Source organism: Camelus bactrianus, chromosome 26, assembly GCF_048773025.1.
Source record: "Camelus bactrianus isolate YW-2024 breed Bactrian camel chromosome 26, ASM4877302v1, whole genome shotgun sequence".
Classification (NCBI taxonomy): domain Eukaryota; kingdom Metazoa; phylum Chordata; class Mammalia; order Artiodactyla; family Camelidae; genus Camelus; species Camelus bactrianus.
In genome coordinates, this window is record NC_133564.1 from 7,498,884 (window position 1) to 7,525,852 (window position 26,969).

The 26,969-nt window shown below is 59.9% G+C and overlaps 1 protein-coding gene across 10 annotated transcripts; it reads left to right on the forward strand.

Annotated features, from left to right (window-relative positions):
• The first annotated feature begins 11,200 nt into the window (after positions 1 to 11,200).
• Positions 11,201 to 24,226, forward strand: CLN8 (CLN8 transmembrane ER and ERGIC protein). Of its 10 annotated transcripts, none has more exons than XM_045523319.2 (4): positions 11,201 to 11,341; positions 20,333 to 20,449; positions 20,573 to 20,983; positions 23,156 to 24,226. In XM_045523319.2, exons 2-4 carry the CDS (start codon positions 20,441 to 20,443, stop codon positions 23,468 to 23,470), a joined length of 735 nt encoding a protein of 244 aa, XP_045379275.1. In that variant the 5' UTR covers positions 11,201 to 11,341; positions 20,333 to 20,440; the 3' UTR covers positions 23,471 to 24,226. The 10 variants fall into 10 exon arrangements, with proteins under 10 accessions (XP_045379275.1, XP_010962262.1, XP_074209506.1 ...); XM_074353404.1 differs by lacking the exon at positions 11,201 to 11,341 and adding exons at positions 14,729 to 14,948; positions 19,094 to 19,207 and having other exon boundaries at positions 20,333 to 20,983; XM_074353406.1 differs by lacking the exon at positions 11,201 to 11,341 and adding an exon at positions 14,729 to 14,948.
• Positions 24,227 to 26,969: the final 2,743 nt, after the last annotated feature.

Here is a 26,969-nt window from a genome sequence, read left to right on the forward strand (position 1 = left end):
GCCCAGGGTGAGGACGCCGGCAGCAGGGGGGCTGGAGGAGGGTGGCGGTGCAGCTCGTCCTGGCTACTCCGTCGTCCCGCCAACCAAAGCGCTCCCCCAAAACAGCCTGTTCACCAGAACCGCCACCACCCAAGCAAGCAGCCGTGACTAGAAAAGGCAGGTGCAACGACTGTCGTGTTTTCAGCTGGTGTTCATTCCTCGAAGCTTTAAGAGCTGCCTTGTGGAAAGCAGGACGCGGGAAAGGCGGCCGCACCTCATTTGTTCCGTTTTGCCTCGTGAGCTCTGATGTCATCGTCTCCTAATGAGCTTGGAGAAGTGTCGTCGCCTCTTAATTAAGGTGAAGAACGAGTCTCAGATGTTTCGGGAAAAAAGCGAAGATTTTAGAAGACACGGGTTCGAGCTTTGGCGTCCAGACAAATCGCACTGCCTGGAATTCTTGGGGACGTTCCATACAACTTTTGTGGTTTAAAATTGACTAGATGGATTCCCCCCAAACCATCTGAAGAAAACTCATCTGCAAGCTATCTCATTATGCTGTGATGGTCGTCTACCATTCAGAGTGTGAAAAAATCAATTTTATACCCACAACAGGCTTTGCAAACCGAGATTCAGGGACAATGCAGACCCGCTCAAAACACAGGGACCATCGTGTGCGTCCCTCGGCCCCGCCTGCCCCGCTCCCAGCCTCTGGGCAGACACCCCGTGCTCAAAGGCCTGAGGGGACGCCTCGTCTCCGAGGCCCCAGGGCCCCCTGCCCTCTCTCCAGCCCCAGCCAGTGCGGCCGCCCCTGCCCTCTGCACACGCGGGTCCTGCCGGACACTGAGCCATGGCGGCACCAAGAGGGCACCTGCGCCCTGGCGTGTTTGTCTCCCTGATCATGACAGTCATGCAGTCCCCGGGACCCCCTCTCGTGTCACAAACCATCGATCTTTCCTTGGGCTCGCCCTGCCCCATCCAAAAGCCATTCCTGACATTCGGATCCCCCTGTGGTGGCTCCTGATTGGACGTTCAGTGGCTCCTCATCACACAAGACTCTTCATCATCTGAACCCCTTCCCACGGCCCGCTGTGCACGGCTTCCCCGCTGTCACAAGGCACCAGCAGTTCGCGGTGCACACGTCATCCACACCTGCCTCCCATCTCCTCGGAGCGCCTCCTGCTTCCCAGAGAACCTGCCACCTTCTCCTTTCTCCTCCCAAGATGGCGCTTGGCCTGTATCTCAGTGTCGTCACACTGGGCAGGGTGCGTTTGTTTACTGGCTTGGGGTCAGATGTGAGCCTCTGAGCAAGGAATACATGAACTTCTCTTTCTGTCTCTGGCTCCCCATGGTGCTGAGTCTCCATTTGCAATATTCCGACATTCCCTCGTGGGCGACTGGCTGGATGAGCGATGGGCCCCTCCCCCTGCGTCTCCGGGGGCCACTTGCTGATTCAGTAAATATTTATGAAACCACATTCACGTCCTGGGAGCCACCCTGCAGATGAGCTAGTGTCACCCACCTGGCACTTATGTTCACGCGCCAGGCAGACTTTCTCCAAAACAGCGCTGGGTCTGTGTGGGGCACAGGTTTCCCTCTGCTTTGCTTCCAAGCTAGTGATTAGCCGGTTACTGGTTCATCAGAGGTGGTCAAAGCTGCGAACCTTCTGCACCAGAAAGTCCGGTTTCTCCCCACACGGGACGTCTGCCCTGACTGCTGAGGGGCCGTGCGAGGTGGCGGGTGGAGGCCGTGAGTAGGACGGGGAACTTGGGGGCCCCTTTCTCATGGGCGACCCTAAGGAGGGCTGCTCTGGGTCCCCGCGGGGGACGCTGCCTCACCCCCAAGGTTGCAGGCAGTGAGCTCGGACTGAGAGATGGCCCTGGAAGCAGCAGGGGGGTGTGCCCCTCTCGGCACAGCCGGGGAGGACGCGCAGGTGTGGGGACGGCCCTGGAGGACACCTCCCCGGGGGAAGCTTCTGTTCTGAAGCAGCCAAGGTATCAGGTGCCCGTCCTGAGTGGGGTCATCGGGGGACGGGTTCTTCCACCTCTGTCTCGTCATCGCCTTTTCTCTGTTTCTGTGCCCCATGATTTCCTTCCCGCGGTCACTGCCAAGGTCGAGTCTGCTGGGCCACTGCGACCTGGGCTACAGAGGGAGGCCAGCCCCACACTGGCGAGCCCCCACACCACGCGGGCGAGAGCAGGTCCTTGGACGGGGTGCCTGGGACTCACAGGTGACTTTCCTTCACTAACTGCATCTCATCTTGGCGCATCTTTGACCGTCTCCAGCCGCCCCCCAAGGGCCCCACGCCCAGCCTTTCTGGGTGACCTTATACTCGCGAAGGACACGGACCTGCAATTTTGTAAAAACTTAGGAAATGCTTAAAATGCTTAGCTCTGTGCGAACTTGTTTTAACTGTATTCAAAGACGATGGTTCTGCAGATGTTCCAAACCCAGGAGATTCTGGAGCTCCTCACACCCCCGTCTCGACAGCAGTGGCCCTGGGAAGGAGCGTCAGGTCCTCGCTGTGTGAGTGGGATGAATCAAGGTGAGGCTGGCGCGGGCTTCTGAGCTGAGCAACTCCCTGCACACACGTGACGCCAAGGCACCTGCTTCCTCCGAGCCACATGAAGACCATGCAGGCCGGACAGGCCGCCTTCACCTGAATTACGTAAGTGACACCTAGCAAGTCTGATTTGCACCATAAGGAGCTGCACATGGCCGACGACGTTTCTTAAGAGACACAGTTGGTTACAGCTGCCTGGGGGGACTGGGGCGACGGAATCCGACTTGCCAGACAGCAGGTGGATGGCGCTGCAGCGCCAGGACCCGCCACCAGAGGGCAGCAGCCTCCCCGGGCTCCTGGAAACTGCCTTCAAACTCTGATTTTTAACAGATAAAGTCAATGGGACGTTTATGTCGACTTTTGATCCAGGATGCTCACCAAACCCGGACTCGAAAAGCCACTGCACTTCAGAAGATGAGCAGTCCGATCCACGCTGTCACAAATCTGCCGTTGCCTGGTAAACATGAAGTGTCACATTCTGTTACCACAGCAGAGGACCCAGCGAGCGGACCCTGTGTTGGATTAATAAGAAAATCAACATGGGACGCACAGCAGGAGATGACGAGTCTTTTATTTTAACCCTTAGTCAAAAGCAGCCAATCACTGTGCCTCTGACCAGCTATTCCTCGTGTGCAAAACACCAGCGGACGGAGCGCGCCCACCCCAGCCTCTCACTCCCGCTGCAGACGGGGCGTGTCTGGGGAAGGCAGTGTAGACCGCAGAGGTGAGCCCGGCACACGCGCTGTGCAAACCCTGCTGGGGAGTTTCCACGGCAGCTTGTGGTTCTAGCGATTGGAGATTTAATCCCTGTTTTAAGTCATAAAGCTTTTCATTACGTTTAGGCCACGTTCATGTTTCCAGCATTTTAATCACGCTGCACGTCAGGGAAGAAAGGACGGGGGGTGGGGGGGTGCCCTGGCCCAGGCTCAAGGCTGGAGGTGAGCACAAAGCTCCTTCCCCGCTTTAATGTGGTTGCTTTGTTCTTTAAAAAAGAAGAAAAATAAGGAATGTGCTGGGCCTTAAGATAACGTTGGTGACAAAGCTCAGTGAGCTCCCCCATCCTGCAGCTGGTCCTCCAGCCTCGCTGACCGCTGCCCCCCACCTCCTTCCCCCCAGGCCCTGCTCACCCCACTCTGACCTCTGACCTCTGAACTGGGGGCTTTCTCTCTGCCTTTACTTCCTGCCACAGTTTGAGAATGTTAAGCTTTGAGCTCACATTTTTCTAATCACTTTGAACCCACCCCCCCATACAGAGTAATTTCTAATTCATGATTCTAAACACAAAACAAAGACACTATTCAGTCTCTAACAAAAAGAAAAAAGAAAAAGAAAAAGAAAAACCCTGAAACCCAGCCCCCAGCAGCTCAGGCCCGACTGGACTGAACAATTCGCCCACTCACAGGCCGGCGAGAGCCCCAGGCCCCAGAGGAGAGCACGCCCGAGCCTCAGGTCGTCGGCACAGGGTCTTCACGTGCAAAGTCGACACTTAGTCAAAACTACTTGGCAGAGAAGGTGCAAGAAAAAATCATGAAAAGCCAAGAGAGGAGAGCAGAGATTAGAGGGGGCAGGTACAGCTCAAGCGGCAGAGCGTGTGCTTAGCCGGCGTGAGGTCCTGTGTTCAATCCCCAGGGCTTCCTCTGAAAATAAATAAATAAGTAAACCTAATTACCTCTCCCCCCCCAAAAGAAATTTCTTTTAACTTTTAAAAAGTTAGAAAAAAAAGAATAGAAACAGTTTCTCGGGAATTCCAGGGTTGTGAGATACGCTCCTTGAAAATACACATGCCTGATGGAGGGTTCACTGGAGAAGTGAGCATTGTGTGTGTATACATGTATGCATGTATATGTTCTAGAAAGAAAGATTGTGCAAAGCAAAGGAGGGATGAGGAACAGGGCCTGTAGCTCAGAAGAATTTGTGGGATGGAGACAGGCGGAGAAATAGGGTGTGGATCAGGGGATAGGGCAGAGCATCAGAGGCACAGGGCATGGGGCAGCAAGCAGGTCAAACATGCAGGGAGTCAGGGTCCCTTGAGAAGAGGAGGAAGTGGGTGGGGCCAAAGAAATACTGCAGAGAAAATGGCCAAGGACGCTCTTAAAACCAGCCAAAGTCAGGAAGCACCTGGACAGAGAGGACGGGTGGGTGGAGAGAGCCGTACCTCGGGCCCTCGGTCAGATGGCTGGAGACGCAGAGAAAAGCCGCAGGCGCACAGAGAGCAGGACGCGAGGGCGCAGATCTCCCTGCAGCAGCCATGGAAGCAGAGGAACCGGGGTGGGGGGTGGGGGCAGGGGTCGCAGGCAGACCTGGGGATGTAGGAGTTGGGGACGCAGGCAGGAGGGGGTCCCCATCGCCCCGGCTGTCCCCCGCCCAGGTGGGGAGAGCTGGGAAGAGATGCTTGTCCCTGGGCTGGGGCTGGGGCTTCAGCGGGGAGCTGGTGCTGGAGCAGAGCTGGGGGGGGCCCAGCGGCCGGGGGTGGGTGCACATCTCCAAGTGGCATTTTCTGAAAAAATGGGCCTTTTTCCCTCCTGTTTGCTGCTCCTTCCTCTTCCTCCTGCCTGGCACCCCACCCCCACCACCGCAATAGGTCCTTCCGGCTGAGAGCATGGAGAGTAGGGGTTGCATGGTGACAGTTTGGTCACAAAAGAGGAACCGAGTGAGAACCCTCGAAGGTTGTGTGGGCACAGGGGGCCGGGCAAGGGGGGTGGGAGCCGTGTTTCCTGGGGACAGAGTGTCAGTATGGGGAGATGGATGCTGGTGATGCATGTGCAACAGTGTCCTTATCGCCCCTGAACTGGCACTGAAAATGGTCAAGATGCACAACCACAAACTGACACTTGGATCCGCCTCCACACGGCCTGAACCGTGAGCCACTGCAGCCGCCGACCTTCCACGCGGCCTGGAAGGAGGTCAAGCTGAGACGGGCTTGAGGCGCTCCATGCTCTGGGAAAACTGGCAGCGCAGGCCTCGAGACAGACACTTGCAGGAGAAGACTTAGGAGCTGAAATTCTTGCATCTCCTCATACCTAGACGCGCACCAGCATCGTTAATGGTGATGTCCGCCCCTCGTGACCAGCAGCAGCCTCCCAAGTGTGTGCTTGACCACAGGTTCCCCAGCACTAACATCGCACGTAATAGTGACCGCCCCCCGCCTCGCGGGAGCAGCTCCTCGAGCTCTCTGAGACGCTGCCCGCCCTCGGCCCCAGATGAAACGTAACTCACTGCTCTCAGGTTCTGCATTTTTTTTCAGTCCACAGATCGTAAACTATACGTGCATTTTACCACAATGAGGAGAAATACACTGAGGTCAGCGTGAGTCAGGTTCGTCCATGTGGAAGGAGGGAATTACAGGCCAGAATAAAACCTGCAGTGCCGGGTGGAAACAGGAGAAATCAGGGTGAACTCCTGGATGATGGTGAAGATGGATGGACAGACGGATACACAGACAGACGGAGCAGACACGTTGATGGGTAGGTAGGCGCGCAGGTGGGCAGGTGGGTAGACAGACAGGCACAGACGGAGTGGTTCTGATCACCAACCCTGACCTGCCGTGTGTGCACCAGCGCCCAGGACCTGGAGGCCCTTCTGAACCCACAGCAGAGAAGATGGCTCCTCCGGAGAGGCAGGTGGTCCCATGGTGGGAGCCTGGCTTGTGCATCCCAGCCTGGTCTGGCTTCTGCTGCAGACCCTGTCACCCCCTCCTATTTTCTACTATTTTCCGGGCTTCTTTCTCTGCTCTGAACTGCTGGGCATCCTAAGAATGGACCCTGCGAAGCTCCTGCAGAAAAGACTCCGGGCTGTGGTGGGGAGTCAGGGCTGCCGATGGAAGGACGCGGGTGAGCCTGACTTCGTGCTTCTCAGGGAAAGTGATGATTACAGAGTATCCAACATAGTTGCTTTCTGGTTTCTGCCTCCCCCGAGTTCCACGGACTTCCCTCCAACGGGAACCTGGAGCAGCTGGGCCCGGTGGGCACAGCAGTCACCCGGAGAGAGCCCCCAGGGCTGCGGGCGGGGATGCGAGCCGGAGGGCGGGGTTGGGGGGCGAGGACAGCTCACAGGCTGGGCCCTGATGGCGCGCAGGGGTCCTGGGGCAGCCGGGGGTGGGGGTGGGGAGGTCGGGGAAACAGGCGACCTGGCATGCGGGAGGGGACACTTCACGGCAGAAGGTGCAGAGACGGGGCGGGGCCACGGGGGCCAAGGATGTGGGGCCAGAAACACTGAGCATTAAGTGGGAGGCCGAGCGCCGACCCGCCACCGCCCTGGGCCTCGGCTCAGCGGCACAGGGGGCGCACGGGGCAGGCGCGACCGTGGGCGGGGGTGCTCCCCTCGCGCAGCAGCAGGAAAAGGCTCGAGGAAAGGCACACGGGCCAGGAAGCGCGGGTCACGTGCGTGACGCGCTGGTGACCTAGGACACGCAGTGCGCCGTCCGCCCGGGGACGGACTGTCCTCCCTGCAGACTCGCTGCGTGCGGGGCAGGAGGTGCGGGAATCACGTTCACGCGCTGATTCCGAGCTCGCGGCGGGGACGCGGCGGGGACGCGGCGGGACACAAGGTCACGAAGAACGAGCGCTCCGGTGGTGGCTCTCCGGAGGCCCCAGGCGGTGTCCTCCCCCCGCTGCACGGTGCTGGGGGCGCACCCCGAGGCGAAGGCCCGCGGCGGGGCGGCGGCGGCCCATCCCGCTTGGCCGCGGCTGCGCTGGTGCTGGGGGTGCTTGGGTCTGAGGGCCCCTCTGCTGTGGGCTCGGCCAGGCGCTCAAGCGCGTGCCTTCTGCGGAACAAGTCCGAGGTTCGCCGCACCCAACGCCAGGGCTCCAGACATTCTTCCAGGGTGACAGCGACCGTGGCCGCGACCTGGCCGTCCCCCGCGCCCCGGGGTGAGCGTCCCGCGCGCGGCCGCGGCTGCGCCCGAGCTCTCCGTGCGGGGCGTCCTGCCCCCACCCCACCCCCCCCCGCCTCCACCCGAGTCGCGAGTCCCAGGGGTCACTGCAGAGGCGACACTGTTCTCAGACAGTCCCGTCCCCGCACTTTCTCTTCCCATTTTCGCTCCGGCCCACGCCCAACATTCTCTGGTTCTGCCTAAACGAGGAACCTAGAAAGGAAGGCGGCCGAGGCCCGCGCAGGAAAGGGGGGCCCGCGGGGCTCTCTCTGGGCTCCCCGGGATGCGCACCTCCCTCCCCGGACTGACTGACCACAAAGCGCTTCCTGCCTGGACCTGCAGGAGTCCGGCGCCCTCTTGGGGCCCAGCAGGGTCTCCCCGCCCCCCACCCCCGGGTTTGTGCCCGAGTCGCCCTCTCCGCTGACTCGGCAGTGCCAGCCGGAGGAGGGCACGGCCGCTCGCGGCCCGGCTGTGGGACTTGTGTGAGAGCCTGGTGTTCTGGGAGAACACAGGCCCTGGTACCGACAGCAACCCTCCGCACAGCGTCCGTCTGTGAAACAGTTCAGATAGAGCCTAAGTTCTGAGGATATTTGGTTTGATTTAGGTTTATACACATTCTGTATGTTCCAAGGACACGGTGCAGGAGTGAAACGACTTGGAGGTGAACTCGTGAAGCTGGAACAGTCACGATGCTCCTGAAGTGTGCCAAATGCACGGAACTACAGAAATTCGGGAGAGCTGTTCTCCCGGGTGAGAAAACCTGCCTCCCGGCATCACCCAGTGAGGCGCCGGGGCTCAGGCGTCAGGGGACGGGTGTGGACTCGTGCGAGCACTGGCGTTCAGTGAAGGAGCCTCTCACAGGCCCAACGTCCCCTCCCCGCAAAGTAGGGTCCTGACCCCCCGCACCTAGAATGTGACTACTGGGAAATGGGGTCTTTGCAGAGGTGGCAAAGTGGAAGTGAGGTCACCAGGTGGGTCCAGGGGAACAGGACAGGCACTCTCACAGAAGGAGGGTGTGCACACAGCAGAGGGAGGGCACATGGGACATGACATGGGGACACGGAGGTCAGCTGTCAGCCGCCAGGAGCCGGGGGGGAGCCCCGCACAGACCCTCCCCGGCACCTGCAGGGGCCCGGCCCTGCCCACCCCTCCATCTCAGTGCTTGGCCTCCGGAACTGTGGGAATGAGACTGGTGTTGGCTGAGCCACCCAGCTGGGGACACGGGCGCAGACCCTAGAGCGAGAGGAACGGTGTCCTGATGCCGGCAGCTCTGGGTCCGAACACAGGCCAGCCCCCCGAGCGAGCACTGCAGCCCCCACGCTTGTCGCCGGTGAACACGGGGCTTCTCCGTGCTCATCTCCTGGCTGTGTGTGCACACTACACACGCACACTGTGAACAGCATCACAGACCCGGATCCAGGCGCACACGCGGGGGCTGGACTGCCACACCCAGGCTCGGCTCCAGCTGCTGCCACAGGCCACCAGCGGCTGGGGGCCAGGACAGCAGACACTGACGTCTCACATCCTGGAGGCTGGACGTCAGACCCCGCATCTGGTGAGCCCCTCCTCCAGGTTCATGGACGCCGTCTCCTCACTGTGTCCCCACGGGGCGGTGGGGTAGAGCTGGCGTGCCTTCTTACCAGGGCACCGAGTCCCACCACCAGGGCCCACCCTCGTGACCTCACCACCCCCGGGGCCCCTCCCAGCACCATCACATGGGGGTTAGGCGTCAACGTATAGGTTCTTGGGGACACTCACCCAGTGCACAGCCGAGGCCGTGGGACAATGCGGGAAGATGCCTCCTCTTTTTCTCCTGGATGAGGAGACCCTGGGGGGGCAGCAGGGGAGATGCTGTATCATCGCTTCCTGTTTCCTCCCAGCGGCGGCCTAACTGGCACGTGGTGGACACGGATGAGGGCCTGTCCCAAGGCTCCCGAGGCCCAGGGCCACTGCACTCACACCTGAAGACTCAGGCCGGGCCCTGTGACCTGGGCAGGCCCCCCGGGTGAATGGGGTGCAGAGCCCACCGGGACACCACCTCCACTGCGGCAGGGCTCCAGCCCCAAGAAGCTTAACGCACAGAATTTACAACTTCACATTTAAATTCTTCGGTGCCCTTCATGACTGAGTTCAGACTGATTCTCCTAAACCAGGAGTCTTTCCATGGGGTCTAGGCAGTGCCCCACCTTCCCTGACGGGCCAGGTCCCCGGAGCCACCCAGATTTGTCCTGTTGCCCCCGCCCCTCCCAGCTGTACCCCAATTCCAGGTCAGCCTCTTGCGCCCCACATACCTGCTTCCCGAGTCGTGCCCTCAATGATGTGAAGTCTGCTACCAGCATGGTCACAAGGAAGCCACGCTGAAGGCCTGGATGTGACGTGGGCAGGGACAGCTTCTGGGCAGCGCCCCCGTCCGAGACTCACAGAGTAACCTGCGGCTCCTTTGCACACAGGCATTGAGTCTTAACGGGAACTTTCAAGGTGGCTCGACTTGAACTTACAAGTGACATTTCAGCAGGAGGCTTGGGGACAGACGCGCCCACAGACCTTATCTGTTCCTCTTTCCAATTAGTTTTAATTATACACTTCAGTTAGGAACCTCATTGCTTCAACATAAACCCTCAGTCGAGGATTTTAACAGAAAACAGAAACTGGGTGTCGGGCCTTCTGCAAAGTGAAAGGACCTACTAACCACAGCAGACACCACAGGTCGGGGGCTGAGAGCATCAGTCACGCACAGACCCACCTGCGGCCCCGCAGGAACTGGGAGGTAAGCGGGCATCGCTGAGCGTGCTTGGCAGCCAGGTGAGTGCGACCTCAGTTCCTGGACCTCGGGGCCACCAGAGGGGTCGCGGGGACGAGCTCTTCACCAGCTGGTCTGGAGGTATTTCAAGGCCCTGGAGAGCCAGGCTGGTGTGCAGCTCCGTGCTTGACCGGGTGGCACTGTCACCCCGCTTCTCAGCTGAGGACACATCCTATCTGAGAGCAGTGTCTCTTCTCATTTTGGAAAGGACCAGGCTGAACTGCATTGGCCACATTTACTTATGTAGTTAATATTCTTGGAGCACATGCTCAAATAAAATGTTATGAAACACGCTTTATAAACCAAAGCATTATCTACGTGGGTATTATTTCCCACCATATAGTAAAAGCCCGTGTCTTCTTTCTCCTGATATTTGTAAACATGGGCGCAAACCTTTCTGTTAGTGTCTTAAGGGAACTACTGAGAAGTTCGTGCTCAGACACCTTGAGATCAGAAGCCGATTGGTTCTTGTGGGTGATATTTATTGGCAGAAAAGAACAAAAGCCCTGTGGGCAGTGTGCAGAAGTAAACTGGCCCTGTCTGCACGGTTGTTTCAGTGGCTCTCAGGTCAGCCTAAGGGTAGCATCACCACCCTCACCATGCAAGTCTCACCCGGTGAAGAAAGACGTCGTGTGTCGAGCCCACTGACGCCCTGTCCTGTCGTGCTCCCTCACTTTACCTTGAAACGACTTACACAAAACAGGTTTGCCAACTGGCTCTGGTTTGGCTGTGGCACCAGGCCACCCCGCCCCACACCAGGGGGCGCGTGGGCGTCCCATGACCCTCGCGCTGAGTGACTCAGAGCTCCTTTGTAAGATGCCCCACGCCTACCAGGTAATTATTAAGACCCGGGTGGCTCTGCCCTGGTCTCCGTGAGCAGAGTGCGTCATGAGAAGGTGGTACCACCGGCTGACCGGCGGCCCGCAGGCTGCAGCGCCAGGGAGCACTGGCGTCCGGCTCCTTCTTGACGACTTTGGGCTACTGACTTTCAGCAGAGGAAAGACGTGAGGATCGGCAGCGTGTTTCCGAGTTGCTGTTTGTGGTTTCTGGTCAGCTGAGCCTGAGCCTCACACCCTGTCTCTCCCTCTGACTGTGCAGTTGCGGGGAGGAAAACTGGGAAGAAAGCTCTTGGGTAAGTTTCTGTCATTTGGCAATTTCGCAAATGCACCAGCTCAGTGGGTTAGTTTTTGGATTCGCCCACCTTCCAGCTTTCTACCTGGCATCTTGGAAAGACGAAACTCCACTTCTTCCCTGTACACGCCTGTGTGTGTGATTTGTGTGTTACATCATGCTTTGTCGGGGGGGGGCGAGTTTTGAGTTTCTAAAATAGTACGCGAAGTGGAAGGGCAAGGGCACTGACGTCTCTGTGAGGGAACCAGGCATTTCCCAAAGTCGCACTCGGCCCCCCCGGGTCGCCGGAACACCATCTGGTACCAACCCCAGAGATGCGACTGGGCAGACCGGTTTAGGGGTGGGGGAGGTGCCTCTGCAGCGTCTCCCTTTGTAGCTGGGGCACTGCCTTCCCAGCACCAGCCCTGCTGACCTTGCTCTGCTGTGACCTCTGTCCTGGGCATCACTGTAGGATCCAGCCCCACCCCAACTAGCTGCGAAAACCACAATTGTCCAGACTTGGCTCAACGTCCTGAGGGGGTGGGTCTAGTGGACGAGGCACTTTGGTGGACCCCACAAGCACAGCCTTGGCTCTGTAGCCCTTGAACCAACGTAATCTGAGCAAGGCTTTTAAAAAACAAAACACAACACTGGTTGTTATGGTGATGAGCTTGGCCAGCAGAGACATAAGGATTCTGTGTGTGCCAAGAAGGGTGCAGCCTTTAGCTTCAAGAACATCATTTGCAACAGAGTGAGCCCTGCCCTGGCCTGGCCGACACTCACGCCGCAGAAGCCTAGGTGCGGAAGAGACTTTAGACCAATCTTGTCCCTTCATGTTTGTGGCTTGGAGGTTATTCGACCCTTCCAAGGTCACAAAGCCGGCAGGAGTAAAGTCTGGCAGGAAAGCAGGCCGAGACCCTAGCCCCAGCCTTTAGCACCTTCCAGGACGCTTGCATTCAAGCCATGGTCACCAGGTTTTGTGGTTCAAACTATGCTTTTCAGAAAAAGAAATAGACACAATGAATACTTGCAGAATGACTCTGAGAAGACATGCTTTTTTACGATAAACGTTTTTCTTTCCAAGAAGCTTTCATTTTGCCACAGTTGTTAAGGAGAACAGTGTCCGTGATAGCCCTCATTCAGGGGACTACGGAGACAGGTGCAGGGCCCAGCGCCACGGGGGCTCGCAGTGGGGAGGGGAGACTGGGCTCACCCCCGAATACCCCAGGGACAAGCAGGGACGATGGTGCAGGGTGTGTGTGGGGAGGGCGTGGGCAGGAAATTCCTACGAGGAAACCCCAAGGCCGGCATTCTCGCCAGACAGCCTCGGCAGGATTCTTGCTGAACAGGCCATGGAGGGTGGGGGACGCGGAAGCTGATCAAATCCCGCCGGGGGGTTTTTGCTAAATCTGAACTGAATGTGCAGGGACAGACCTAGGGTCAGGCCTGGAGAGCCAAGAGGAGCCCGGTGCGTGGGAGGCAGTCTTGGTCACAGACTGGGCTGAGAGCCTGCTCCAGGACTTGCAGGAGTCCGGGGAGTGCTGTCCTGCTTTGGCCCGCTGTCCATGGAGGCTCCCGCGCTGTAAGCTGCCCTTTGGAAGCAGAGTGTGAGGCACTCCTCCTCCAGAGCCAGCCGTGCTGTCTTGGGGGGGGTGGAGCTGCGCCCGAGTTAAAGCTGGGGGAGTCCTCCGGACGCAGTCACAGCCCTTAGAGCGAAATGGGCAGTGAAATCTTACCACCCCTCTGCTACCATCTTTTAAAAATCTTTTTCTTCGTTAAACAAACGATGTGCATGTATTGCTTATGTGATCAGAGAAAGAGATGACGTCCCTGGCCACCTCCTCTAAAAAGTGCATTCCTACCCTGGGCTGTAGAATTCCACAGTCAGCCTCACCTTCAGCAGTCTGGGAAGCAGGACAGGTCACTTCACCTCCCCTGCATGAAAATCCGAAAACCAGCCGAACTCCACTGTGAATGGAAACCTTCTTCCCAGTGTGCGGAAGAGACACAGCGACTGTTGCTGCTTTATTTTCAAAGGGCGTTAGTCATTTAAACATCTTATTTCACCCTCAGAAGAGCCCTGAGCGTAGGTAAGGCGTGGTGGTCTTCACCACTACCTGGAAGTGGAAAGAAAACAACGAAGTGTGTCTTGGGGTCTGTCGGACTTTTATTTCAATGCAGTAAAATTACTGGGTCTCTCACACAGTCGGCCGGCGGTGGACGCGGGCGGGGGCACAGAGGCGAGTTTCTGTTTGTCTGTTCTCCCAGCAGCTGTGTTGGTAACCAATGACCCAAGTGCTGGGCACAAGAGTGGCAAAACCGCGTCCTCCCCCACGCGGCCAGAGTCTGAGTCAGAGGACACAGAAAACGAGTCCAGGGTGAGAGTCTGGGGAGGGCGGGCAGCAGGAGGACATGTGAGCGTCACGGCCAGCTGTGCCGTCCACATTCACACCTGAGACCGGGGCTGCAGGCTACGCAGGGCCTCTGGGACCTGTCTCGGCTGGTGGATCAGCCCAGGACTGCCTGACTCCAAAGCCACGTTTCTTATGCCAGGGAGGCTGCTCCTGGCTCTCCAAGGCCTGGCGCCCTACACCCAGGGGTGAACCCCCAATCCTAGGCCCCGAGCTGCGTCTTCCGGGGGCGACCTGGGGCAGGAGGCTGCGCTGGAGAGGCAGGCGGGGCCGAGGAGACTCGCCCCTTGCGCAGAACGCCCGCCTCCCTGGGAGGTGGTGGCAACACCGGTCCAATTCCTAAAGCGGTTTCGTGAGCGAGTCTCACAGTTAAGGCCACTTGCGAGGCAGCTGCGGCTCCGGGCATCACGTGGACCCTCCGGGCGGATGGTTCTCATTTCACACAGTTCTGAGCCCAGGGTCGGGGGTGGGGGTGGGGGTGGGGGGAGCCGGCCCGCGGAGCCAGACCACCTGCCCGCGACCGCAGGGCTGTGGGGAAGCGAAACTGCCCTCGACGGCTCCTTCGCAGACGCTGGGGCCTTGGGTGGCTCGGCCCAGGGACGCGGGCTGGGGCTGGACAGACGCATCACCGCCGCGGGCAGGGCGGCCTCCGCGGGCCCTCCAGGGGCCGGGCTGCGGGGGGCGCCGCGGGGTCCCATGGGGCCTCAAAGGGGTGCGTCCGCGCCGGGGCGGTGGGCACAGAGGCTCTGCCGGGCTGCGCTCCCCTCTCCCAGGCCGACACAGTCCCCGCGGGGTGAACCTGGGGTGTGAGGGGGGCGCCCGGGCGGGCTCACTGGGAAGGCCGCAGAGGCGCCCCCCTCGGCCGGCGCCCGTGGCTCGGCCCGCGCGCCCCCGCCAGCCCGCGCCAGTGGTAGCGCCGGCCGCCCTAGGCCCCGCCCCCGGGCGCGCATGCGCGGCGGCGGGGGCGCGGGTCGCAGCACATCCGCGCGCAGGTGGGCGGGCGCTCGGCGGCGTTCGCGTCCGCGTCCGCCAGTCTCCTCGGCGTTTCCTCTTGTCCGAGAGTCCCCTGTCCCCGCGCAGGGGAGCCGCACACCCACCGGGTCCGGCCCGCGGTGCTTGGCGGCCCGGCCTGGACTGCGGGCCGCGTGGGCCGGACAGGGGTAGCGTCGCCCGGTCTTAGGGTGGTATGAGCAGGGGTCAAGGTCGCCCAATCCGCAGGTGAGCCTGGGGTGGGGGGCGGGTCCAGCAGCTCTGTCCGCAGGTGAGCCGGGCGGGGGTCTTGCAGCTCTGTCTGCAGGTGAGCCGTGCGGGGGTCCTGCAGCTCTGTCCCCAGGTGAGCCCGGGGTGGGCGGGTCCAGCAGCTCTGTCCCCAGGTGAGCCGGCCGGGGGTCCTGCAGCTCTGTCCCCAGGTGAGCCGGGGGTGGGGGGAGAGGGTCCAGCAGCTCTGTCCGCAGGTGAGCCCGGGGTGGGCGGGGGTCTTGCAGCTCTGTCTGCAGGTGAGCCGGCCGGGGGTCCTGCAGCTCTGTCCCCAGGTGAGCCGGGCGGGGGTCCTGCAGCTCTGTCTGCAGGTGAGCCGGCCGGGGGCCCGGCCGGGCCGCGGCGGGAGCAGGGCAGCGCCTTCCGAGGGGCACTGGTCGACCGGTGGAGACCGAGACCGTCCAAGCCGTGCTCGCCGGGGGTCGTGTCGCCCAGCACCTTATACGTGAAAATTAGAGCTGGAGCAGTAACCGCTCCAGGTAGCACCAGAGGTGTTCAGTGCAGGATGGTTTGTAAGGGCGGCTCTGAGGGGTCTCTGCCGCAAAGAATCTCTCAGAGAAGAGGGTCTGCAAGGGAAACGTGAACTTTATGGTAAGAGGAAAGAATTAGGCAGAAAGGCGGCGTGTAAACATTGACCCCTTTTCATGAAAAAAGTAAAAGTTCACACTTAGCAAAAGGATTGACCCAGCTGGCCCCGGAAATAGTAGGTGCTTAAGCTGAGTGGGAGGACTGCAGGGTTTTGTTTTTGTATTTTTATGCTGCTTTGTATTTTATGAATTTTGTTCATTGAGCATGTATTTCTTTTAATTTTGGAAAAGATATGTTTACAAATGTCAAAGCGTCATTCTCTACACGTTAGAAACCTAATTCTCCTGCAAAGAGGGAGTGCTTGTCAGCTTGTGTTAACTCACTGAGGAAGGAGCCAGCAGGAGGAAGGAGCCGGCTCAGGGGCCATTGAGCTGCAGGAATGCTGGGCGGGGCGGGCCTAGGGGCATCCTGTGCGGCAGTGACCACAGCCTCTGGATTATCTTCCCTGGGGGCGGGGGCGAGAGGAGAGTTATTGCTGGTTATCAAAATTGCCAGGTAGGCCTCCCAGACTGTGAAGCCCAGGCCAGTCCCCGCTGAATGAGCTGTGCTGTCTCCTTTGCAAAGTCAAGTGACCCTCTGAGGTCGTGCGCAGTAACCCAGGATGATGTAACAAAGCAGGCTGTTTCCCTCTTGTCGACTGCACATCCCAGATTGGGATCAGTTTAGCGCCCAGTGAACAGAGGAGCTCAGAGATGTTCCTGTGTCCGTGTCAGAGCTGCAGGGGCCCTGGGGGCTGGAGTCCCAGCCTGGGGACTGGCCTGCCAGTCATGGCAGCACTGGAACCAACACGCTTAACTTCCTCAGAATGCCTGGTGCGGTGCAATGGAACAGCTGAAAGCACCAAATCCTATAAAGGAAAGAACGGGGCAAGGTTTGTAGATAGATTTTTCCTGCAGAGTCGAGGGGGAGGGGCTCTCTGTCCCCAGGGGTCACTCCTCTCGCAGCTACAGGGCAGTCTGAGCGCCTGGCTCCTGAAGAAGCCCTAGTCTGGGGCTCCAGGTGAGCAAGTGGGCAGCAGGGGAACGGGGCGCCCCCATGTCACCTGTGCCCTGGAAGGTGAGGGGAGGCAGTCAGGGCGGGTGGGCGCAGAGCCTTCCAGAACAAGTCTGACTGCACTGGGGGCACCACCCAGCCGAGGGGCAGCAGTGCCTCTGCGGGGTTTGGGGGGCCACCTGGGTCCCCCAGCCTGCAGCATCCCCAGGACCCAGGGTGACAGGTTGGACCAGACCAGCTGGCCCAGAAACGCTGTCGTGTAGGAGGGAGTGTGAGGAGGAAGTTTTGAGCATGGATCAGGAAGGGGGCGTGTTTGTGGGGGTCTGAAGGGTGCTGAGTATTGGGTCTTGCAGGGAGCCGTGTCTCTGATGACCCAGGGGCTCCCCTGCCTCCGCTCTAGCTCAGCTGAGACCTTAACCCATTTGCATTTCTTTCCTCAGATGAGACACTGTCTTTAGAAAGGTTACCTAGAGTCTGAAGGACCCAGAAGCCAGTCAGGTTTCTCTGTGGCATGACTTTGAAAGAATAGTGTTTTTCTCCTCGATTTCTGGGTCCTTGGAGCCAGTCCCCTATTACCCACCTGGAATGCTGGCTCCATCCCTGCCCCCCACTCCTTCCTTCTGTACCTCCCCCCACTGCTCTTGTCTCAAGCACATGGTCAGAAGCAGGCAGACCCAGTACTGGGGTCCCTGTTCTTGCTTGTTGCATGTCCCAGGAGGCTGGAGGCTGGGGAGTGCCTCCTGTCTCCTTCCCCTCCCAGTCCCCTACCCACCCCTTGGCCCCACATGCCTCCTGCTGCTTGTTGGAAGAGTTAGGGAGGGGAGGGAGGGAGAAGACAGGGGCTCATGGTCGGCTGTTTGCAGACTTTCCAGGATAATCGGATGTCTTTTTTTAATCTGACTTACATTTACAAGCACCTGCAGCTCATGGTAAGCCCCTTCAGTTTTGCCTGGTTTAGGAAAAGGAAGGCTCTGAACATCCCTCCGGAGAGTCTCAGAATTTTACACCTAGAGGAGACTGGGAACCAGGCCAGTGCAGTGGTCCTGCACCTCCTTGGGGCAGCTGGGCACTTAAGAAGTAGCCAAGTCCCCTCCAAGGCAGTGGCGTCAGAATGCCTGGGGGTGGCAGGCCTGGACGTACCCCCAGAATAGAGAGAAGACAGCAGAGCTGCGGGCGATTCAGTGCCCCAGGACCAGAGCGCTGAGGTCCTGATCATGTGCCAGCCCAGGCCCCACGGAGTAGCTTCTTGATTTGAGGCAAATAACCAAGCCTGGGCTGTCTTACGGGAGTTGAAGCCTACCTTTACCCATTCACCAAGTTAAGAGACCTAATTGATCTGCTTGGCACACAGTAGGTGCTTCCTGTTAGCTCCTGATGTCCCACTGCGCTCTGTTTGTGTCTTTGGTTTCTATAGTCAGATACTGGGGTCCTGCTTTCTTAGCTTCTAAGCAGTGAAACCAAGACGAGAACTCGCTGTTCTGTCCCAGGGCCCTGGAGGGCCCCTCACCTTCCTGAGCACCAGCCCTCGTTCTAGTCAGTCTCAGGGACCCTCCCGTTTCAAGGCAGAGGTTCCAAGGAAGGTAGGTGGCTGGGCCAGGAGCACGGTGGTGGGACCTGTGGGAGAGGATGAGGTGACGTTCCGGGGGAGCCTGGGCCGCAGTTGGGGGAGAGGCTCTTGCCGCAGACCCGTCTGCTGGGGTGCAGTTCTTGGTCCTGAGGCTTCCCTCTTGCCCAGCAGTGAATGTCCGTCTCCGCCCCCATGTCACCCTCCCCGTCAGTCTCACAGCACCCACCCTGTGGGGCTCGAAGGGGCTGCTGGGGGCCAGGTGGTTCTGAATCTTTAGTGAGAGGGCCGGTCAGGCGCAGCCACAAGAGGAAAGCCGCGTTTACTGTGCACTCGGGTCCTGAGACAGGGCCACGTGGGCCATGCAGGGGTGGTCAGGGTGTCGGGGGGCAGAAGATGGGAGGGAGGGGGGACTGAGGCCACGGCCTTTGTTGGGGTTTCCAGGGTCGGAAACTGGCCTGTTTTAATGATACTGTTGGACTTTGGGCTCCAGGGGTGTTCCTGGTTGCCTGGCTCCCGGCCTGGGTGATTCTGGCAGAGGAACGTTGCCTCCGGGGTGCAGGGCAGACGGGGAAGGCCTGGCCTGGCCTGGCCGGGTCAGTGGCATTTGTCACAGGCGTCCCCTGGTGGGGCCCTTTGCTGTAGGAGGGGCTGTCAGAACATCACAATAGGCAGGAAATAACGTATCACTCGCGCGCACACACACAGGTCAGAGCCACGTGCTCTTGTGGCCTCTTAGGCTAGTGTTGGGCTTGATCTGTGTCCATGTTGGCGTTCACGTGCGTCTCTAGGTGTGAAAGGAAACTGCGGTCTGGGCGTCGGGTGAGCAGAGCCTGTCCTGCGAGGTGTGCAGGAATGCGCAGCGGGGGCCGTGCGCGCCATCCGTCCGGCCTGTGCCAGAGCCGGCGCGCTGCCTGAGAAGCGGGAGGCAGGCCCATCTGTGGTTTTGCTTTGGTTCCAGAGCGTCGTCAGATGCAAGTGCAGTCGTCCGGCAGTTCCTGTGTTGTTCGCGGTGAGAGAGCGGGTGTCCTCTGCGTCCCTGGCCTGGCCGCGGGCTGCCTCCTCCGGGTTGGCGGTGAGGCCCGTGCCCTCCACTCCAGCGCTGGCCCTGCGCCCCACGGTCCTGTGGTCCCGTGAGACGCAGTCACCCCCCAGGCACTTTCTTGGTTTGCTGTCGTCCCCGTTTGCTTGTTTCTGTTGCCTGTGCCCTTGGTGCCGTATCTGTGAAGCCGTTGTCCAAACCATAGAAATAAGGGCCACAAGAGTGAACTGTTGATTTACGTTGTTGCAGAGACATTGTCTTAGTAGAACTTACTTGCTTCCTCAGGGGCAGCCACCGTTGGTGGGAGAACACGGACATTTGCAGGAGGGGCCTGCTGAGCTCCCGCCGTGGCCCTGGGCAGGTCGTCAGTGGAGAGCTGAGTTTAGGGGGCTCCTCTGAGGGCCCTCAGCTCAGGGAGGCGTGGAGCCCCTCATCCAGGGGGAGGTGGTGTCCCCCCACGAGGACTCACGGGGACTGCTGAGGGCGGGTGGAGCCACGTGGGGGTTGGGGAAGCCCAGGTGCCTGTCCTGCCCTGTGGAGATGGCATGGCACTGGAGGCCCCCATCCACTGGGTCTAGTCCAGCACACTGACCTTTCCTGCCCACGACCACACCTGGAGGGCAGCACAGGAGGACAGCCTCGTTCTGAGTCACGTAGTGGCCACGTGCAGGTGCTGTATGCGTCCCTGGATCTCACAGCTGGGCTTGGCCCCCACCTGCCCTGCCGGCAGTCTGTGCCCCCAGACATGGCTGACTCATGGTCATGTTGGTGCGTAGCTCTGCTGCCCGGACTGGCCTCCGGCCAGTTCCCGTCTCAGGTTCTGGAAGCATATGCTTCAGCAAAGTCCATCATAGCTTCACACACAGTGTTTCTTTCCTCCTGGGGGTCTGGACTGTCACAGCCTACCGCACGGGACGTCCCCTGGAGGGTCAGGACCGTGAGTTTCAGTCCCTGCCTGCACCCTCTGTCTTTAATTCCTTGTCTGTTCATTCTGTGTCACCAACATGTCTTCTCACTCTGGTTTTGTCTTCAAATACATGTGAGCACGGATAGGGAACTGTTAGCAGGTGTCTCATTGTAGTGTTCGTGTGCACTGGAGCCGTGCTGTGGCCTCGCTCCCATTGAGCCAACAGAAGGTGACTTCTCTTTTCTCTCCAGGTCGGAGACGGGTGCACAAGGGGCCCTGAGGCCGTGGCCCTGACTGCGTTTTCAGGGACCAGAGGCAGCGTGTGGACCTGGCTCTCCTCTGACACAGACACCAGCACCATGAGTCTTGTAAGTGACGGTGGGGCGGCAGGGAGCATCTTTGACCTGGACTATGCCTCCGGGAAGATCCGCTGGACGCTGACGGTGGCCGGCTTTGTCTTCTACCTGGGCGTCTTCGTGGTCTGCCACCAGCTGTCGTCCTCCTTGAATGCCACCTACCACTCCCTGGTGCCCAGAGAGAAGGTCTTCTGGAACCTGGCGGCCACGCGTGCCGTCTTCGGCATCCAGAGCACGACGGCAGGGCTGTGGGCGCTGCTGGCGGACCCGGTGCTCCAGGCCGATCGCGTGCTCGGCCAGCAGAACTGGTGCTGGTTTCAGATCACCACAGCCACGGGGTTCTTCTTCTTCGAGAACGTGGCCATTCACGTGTCACACCTGCTGTTCCGCAACTTCGACTTCTTCCTGGCCACCCACCACCTCTTCGCCTTCCTGGGGTTTCTTGGCCTGGTGGTCAACCTGGAAGCCGGCCACTATCTGGCCATGGTCACCTTGCTCCTGGAGATGAGCACGCCCTTCACCTGCGCCTCCTGGATGCTCCTGAAGGTGGGTGCTTCCCCCGCGGCTCGGGCTCGCTGGCAGCGCCCTCACTCGGCTGGAAAACAAAGTCTTTCTTGCTTCCAAATGCTTTTTCTCCGTCGAAGCAGTGCGCGTGTTTCTGTAAACTTTCTGTTTCACGTTATTTTACGCGTCACACGAGGTCCGCCCGCCCGCCAGACGTCCGTGTGCGGCTGGCGCGGGGCTTGTTCCCGTTTGACTGAAACCTCCCTGCTGATGAGCGGCCGGCCGTTCCCTCCCCTGCAGCCCCTTGCCACCACCGTTCCACACGCTGACCCTGTGAGTTTGACCATCTCAGGCGCCCTTGCGCGTGGCCACACCGTGGCGCCCTCCGGTCCCCGGCGTGTCCCCCGTGGTGCACGTCCCAGGGTGGGTCCGCGTTGCGTGTGGGCAGCGTCCTTCTTTTCTGCTCTCTGTGTGTGAGCGCATCTCTGTCGCCCACCGCCGCCCTCGCTGGTTACCGCCATTGCTCGCGTCCTAGTTTCTGCGAGTCACTCAGGGATGAACGTTGGGCGCTAATACCCCTCTGACGTCCTGATTTCAGTTCTTTGGGTAAATACGGAAGTGGGCGAGTGGACTGTAGAGTAGCTCTGTTTTTAAAAAACAAAACCTCAGCACGGTGTTCCCCGCTGGCTGGCTGGTGTGCGTTCCCACCGGCGGGGCGCCGGGCCCGTCCGTCCGCGGCCCCGCCTGCGCTTGGCGAGCTGTGACTGCTGGATGGCGTCCCTTGTGCTGTTGATTTGTGTCTCCCCGAAGACTGGCCACACTGCATCCGTTCATCTCTCTGGGGCCACTTGTGTGTCTCCTTTGGAAACCTGTTCAAGCCCTTGGCCTGTTTCTAAGTCAGGTTCTTGTGGGCTTATTTTGTATTTCTCCCTGTCGAGTCACAGTTCTTTGCGCGTGTCCAGGGTTAATCTCTTGCTAGGTGTACGGCTGGCAGACGCCGTCTCCCACCTCGTAGGTTGCCTTTTCACTCTGCGGCTGTCTCCTTCGCTGTGAAGGTGTCGCCCATTTGTTAATGGTCATTTCTGTTGCCTGTGCTCCTGGCGTCTTACACATGGCGTCGTGAAGCTTTCCCTGTGCTGTTTCAGGAGTTTGGGTTCCACGTCTCGGCCTTCCATCCGCTGCAAGCTGGCTTTTGTGTGACGTGTGAGGTAGGGCTCAGTGTCATTCCTCTGCTGCAGGTGTCCAGGCTTCCCAGCGGCATTGACTGAAGGGAGTGTCCCTTCCTGCTGTGTCTTTGCGTCCTTAGGAAAGAAGGTCCGGTGACCATAGTCCGTGGATGGTCTCCGGGCTCTCGAGGCTGTTCCATTGGTCTGCGTGTCTGTCTGTCTGTCAGGTCATGCAGTTCTGATTGCTGCAGCTTCATGATGGAGTTTGAAGCCAGGAAGTGTGGTTCCCCCAGCTGTGTTCTTCTTTCTCAGGATCGGTTTGGCTGTTAGAGCCTCGTGGTTTCGTGTGAATTTGGGGGCGGTTTTTCTGTTTCTGTGAACACTGCCGCTGGGATAGGGCTGGGAGCGCGTGGAGCCCATGCCTCACGCTGGGGACCTTCCTGGTGACTGTCCAGGGCACTTGCTGTCCTCGTCAGCTCCTTGGTTTCTGTTCGGCACAGTGTTTGCATTTCCGTCTCTTGGGGACATTCTTGCTTTCTTGACACGCGTTGTCCTGACCTCCTGAGCACCCTGACAACAGTCACTGTCCACTCGGCCAGGAGCCGTGGAAGCCCACGTCTGCAGGGGCTTCTCCGGAGAGCTGGCCTGCTCCTCGGTGTGGGGCTCCTCTGCCTGGTTCTGCGTGTTCCGTGACACCCGTGCACCAGACAGAGCAGACGCCTCTCCCGTGCTCACCGCTGTCCTCGTGCAGGAGGACCCCCCACGTCGGCCCAGCCAGGGCTCTCTCCCCCACACTTCTCTCCTCCGAGGGCTTTCCCCCGGGGCCAGGGGAGCCTGATCTGACAAGGCAGGTGTGTCTTCTAGCTTCACTCGCTAAGTGCGGTTTAGTCGTCCCTGTGTGCAGATTCAAGGTAATAAGAGCTGGAAGTGAGGCTCGAAAAAAGGCTGAAATTTTCTGCTGGGAGGCGGAGCCCAAGGCGAGCGGAAGGGAGGCGGGGAGAGGTTCTGGGCGGGGCCCCGGCCACGCTGACCCGCCGTCTGCCCGCAGGCCGGCCGCGCCGACTCCCCGCTCTGGAGGCTGAACCAGTGGGTGATGGTGCACCTGTTCCACTGCCGCATGGTGCTGACCTACCACATGTGGTGGGTGTGCCTGCGCCACTGGGAAGGCCTGGCCCGCAGCCTCTTCCCGCCGCACCTCGCACTCTTCCTCGTGGGGCTGGGCCTCCTCACGCTGGTCATCAACCCCTACTGGACCCACAAGAAGACGCAGCAGCTGCTCACCCCCGTGGACTGGAACTTCGCATCCAGGCGCCCCCAGCCCGCCCGCGCCAACGGCCAGCCGCCACGGAAGAAGGCGCAGTAGCCCTTCAGAGGCTGTTCCTTGGCCCGGGGACACTGACCTGGAGCAGGACGAGGGGCTCCCACCTCCATTTGCCCCGGGAGAGACTGCTGCGCTGTGCTGACGGCCTTGCCTGCTGGGCTCGCCCCTTGAACACCGCGCCTCCGCGTGTGTGTCCGGGGAGGGGCCGCGTGGCGGGACACACCTCGGAACCTGCTCTTATCCACAGCCCCACCCCTGGTAGTGGGAAAGGGTCGTCCTCAGACAGGAAGTTCTGGGACCTGTTTCCCTGATGGGCGAGGGGAGCTGGTCTCGGCAGCGCCCCTGGTGGTGGGCGTGGGCAGTGACCAGCCTAGACTGGAGCAAAGGGGCTTCCCATGGGGCCAGGGAGGCTCATCCAGAAGAGTTTTGTTTCCCTGTCGTGTTGCTCGGTCCACACAGCAGGGGAGACGTGACTAATCACATTTGTCTAGATTTTACAGCTGTTTTTAATTCACTACGTTGCCAGTAGGTGCCCCAGCCAGACTGTAACTCAGAGGTGGGTGTCTCCGTGTGGATTTCAGGTCAGGGTGGTGGTCACTTTCCCTGGGCTGCAGGGCCCTCCAGACAGCGCCAGGCCCCATTTCCTCACCTCCTGAGGGCGAGCCCCGTCACCACCCTCGCTGAGCAGGGCCCGGCGGGGTCTGCCCACCGTTGCACAGTGTTACTGACAGCTGTACGAGCATCTTGTTCTTCCCGAGAGTGTGCAATTAAGTGAGATTAAATGCAATTGAAATGCAAGTTGAAATGAACAGTTTGTATTGATTGAAAGCCCCCTCACAATGTTTTGGAAAAACACATTCACTCGTGGTGAGAATCGCGTGCGCCGGCCCAGAATGGCGGACACGGACTTCCGGTGCTCTGACGTGAGGAGACGTAATGCCTGGTCATGTCATTTTAAGAACTGACTTCAGTGTTAAAACTGTCCCGTGAGTCGTGTCCCTGCCGAGTCGCCCTCGTGCTCACTGGAGACCCTGGGCTCCCTCCCGGGCCCCGAGTGGTGGGAGCAGAGAGAGCGTGGTGTCTCCACCCGGCAGAATTTTAGTGAAGTAACTGCTGTTGACAGAACCCAGAAGCTCGTCGCTTCTGGTCGCAGCACTGTTGCCTCACTGTGCGTGTGTTCTCTCTCACAGACACAAAACCTGATAGTAAGTCTTCACATCTTCAAAACTCAGTTTAAGGTTTGAATTGTTCAGGTTCATTTCTGCCTGACCCTCCCTGGGGCTCAGCCTCTACACCCGGCATCTCCACGAAGATGCTGGCAGCACGGGGTGGGGGGGGGGTGTGCCAGGGAGCACGTGGCCGGCCTCCACCCGCCAGCTCCCGGGAGGACCACGAGGCGGGGCGTCCGGGCAGGAAGGGCCTTTTGCGCCCCGATGACGCAGCACCAGGCGCCTCCTGCCCGACAGGCGTTGCCTTCGGGCCACGGGTGCTCTGCGGGCTCCAGCAGCGTGTGGGGAAGCGGCCGTGGAGAGACACCCGCGTGGCTGTTGAAGCGCAGGGTGGGGCTCGGCCCCTTCTTCGCCCTCAGACCCAGGCCCCTCAGGGTCCTGACCTGCTGAGCTCCACTGCTGCTGGCTGTCCAGTTTCCCCAGGCCTGCGCTGAGCACCTGGGGTTTCTCACTTTCTCAAGCCTATGGATGGAGGGCTGCCCTGGGCCACAGGAAGCAGTCCCTCTGGGATCAGAGCACCCAGAGAACGGCTCCAGCGGGTGCCCCTCGGGGCCTCCCTCCTCAGGGTTCCAGCCAGACTGCCAGTCCCGGGCTCAGACCTGACCTGTCCCTTCAGGACAGAGTTCACCAAGGCTGGCGGCTCTGGGAGGGACCCTGCACTGTGGGCCGCAGCCGCAGGAGGAGGTGGACCGGATGCCAGGTGAGCCAGGGCCCCCCCACCCCCCGACAGAGCCACTTCCAGTTCTGATCAAGGATCTCAGCTCCCCCAGGTAAACGCACCGTGTTTGCCCGCACTTCCGCAGTGCACATGGGCGCTTAGAGCTCACCTCTGTCTGCACCAGATCCCCATGCTCCTGGGAGAGCTCATTCATTCAGTGTTTCTCTTTTTACGTGTCTTCCTTTTCTCAGTGACTACGGTGTGCAGTGGTGCGTGCTGTCCTCCCTGATCGTGTTTAGGATGCAGTGGTGTGGAAAACTCAGAAATCTCTATTTTCTTTCTCTAATGACTGGGGACCCGGAGTGTTCTGGAAACCTGTCTAGGTGAGCGCCCGCCACAGAGAGCAGGAGTCCCAGAGCACAGGCGCCGGCCTCGCAGGGACACCTAACCCGACACGGTGGTGACAGGTATAGGCCCCTTTTGTAGCCTGTCCCCCTGCTGGGTGCCTCCCTCACTGTGGTGCAGTTTCACTGTTACGCGCCAGTCTCTGGAGGCCTTGGTGTGGCGGACTGCAGGTCTGCCCTCCACCCCAGATTCACACGTTGGATACCTAACCCCAGTGCGATGGTGTCAGGAGGAGGGCCTTCGGGAGGTGCTGAGGTGCTGGGGGTGGGGCCCCCACGGTGAGACCGGAGAGCTGTCACCCCTGCCCCCTTCCAGCTGAGTCTGCACAGAGGAGGGCGTGTGCAGGCCGGGAGACCTGGAACCCGCCCCCGCCGTCAGCCGGAGCGTCAGCCTCCGGGTCTGCGTGCTGTCAGAGCAGCTCCCGTTCCTCGGCCGTACACGCCTGCAGCCCCCAAGCAGTCAGAAGAGTCCAAAACCCAGCCCGTCACCGCCACCCGCAGCCATCAGGGGGTAAGTGTCAGGGCTTCTGGTCCGGGAGCCCCTGCTGCTGCTTCCCTGGGGACTCTGCTTTGCCGCTTTCCACTTTGCAGCCTTCACGACGCTTGCGGCCTTGTCAGAGGTAAGACATAAAATGCCAGACCGCAGTTGGAAGCGGGCGTGTCTCAGCCAGTTTTTTTGTTTGTGTTGAGACAACCCTCAGTTCTTTTCCCAGAAACTTCAAGCCTGGTTGCTCTGCCCCAGAGGCTTTACTTCCACGCGGGGCGGACCCAGAGCACAGGGCTTTGCGGCCGGGGGGGCTGGGTGTGCAGAGTGCCGTGTTTCAGAAGTTCGAGGCCGGCCGCACTGGTCTCCCGTTCTCCGTCTTCCAGTGACTGCTTGTTTCACAGTGAAACATGTAGCCTCTTAAAAAAAGTGATAAGCTGAAAAGAACATCGCTGAAAATGATGGGTTGCATTCTAATTTGGAGCCAGTTACCCACTGGACTGTGGGGTGAACCTTAATCAGTTCATCCTTTGCCATCGGGGCTGTCTGCCCCCCTCGCCCCTCCGGCGTCAGGTGCCCGGAGCACGGGCTGGCCCCAGGGTCCTTCCTGCCTGCCGCTGTTTCTGACCACGTCCTTTTTCTCTCCCGGGACAGGATGCCCTGCTCTGTGTTGTCGCTGCACTGGGCTCAGCCGTTTCCGTGGAGAAGGCCCGGTTCCTGGGAGGAGTGGTGTGTGGACATCGGGGCTTGAGTCCGAGGTGGGCTC

Coding starts and splice junctions, on each gene's coding strand:
- CLN8 (XM_074353401.1), top strand. CDS start 19,920: ATGGCTGACTCATGGTCATGTTGGTGCGTAGCTCTGCTGCCCGGACTG. Junction 20,112..20,332: donor TCCCCTGGAGGGTCAGGACC/GTGAGTTTCAGT, acceptor TTTTCTCTCCAG/GTCGGAGACGGGTGCACAAG. Junction 20,450..20,572: donor ACACCAGCACCATGAGTCTT/GTAAGTGACGGT, acceptor GTCTGCCACCAG/CTGTCGTCCTCCTTGAATGC.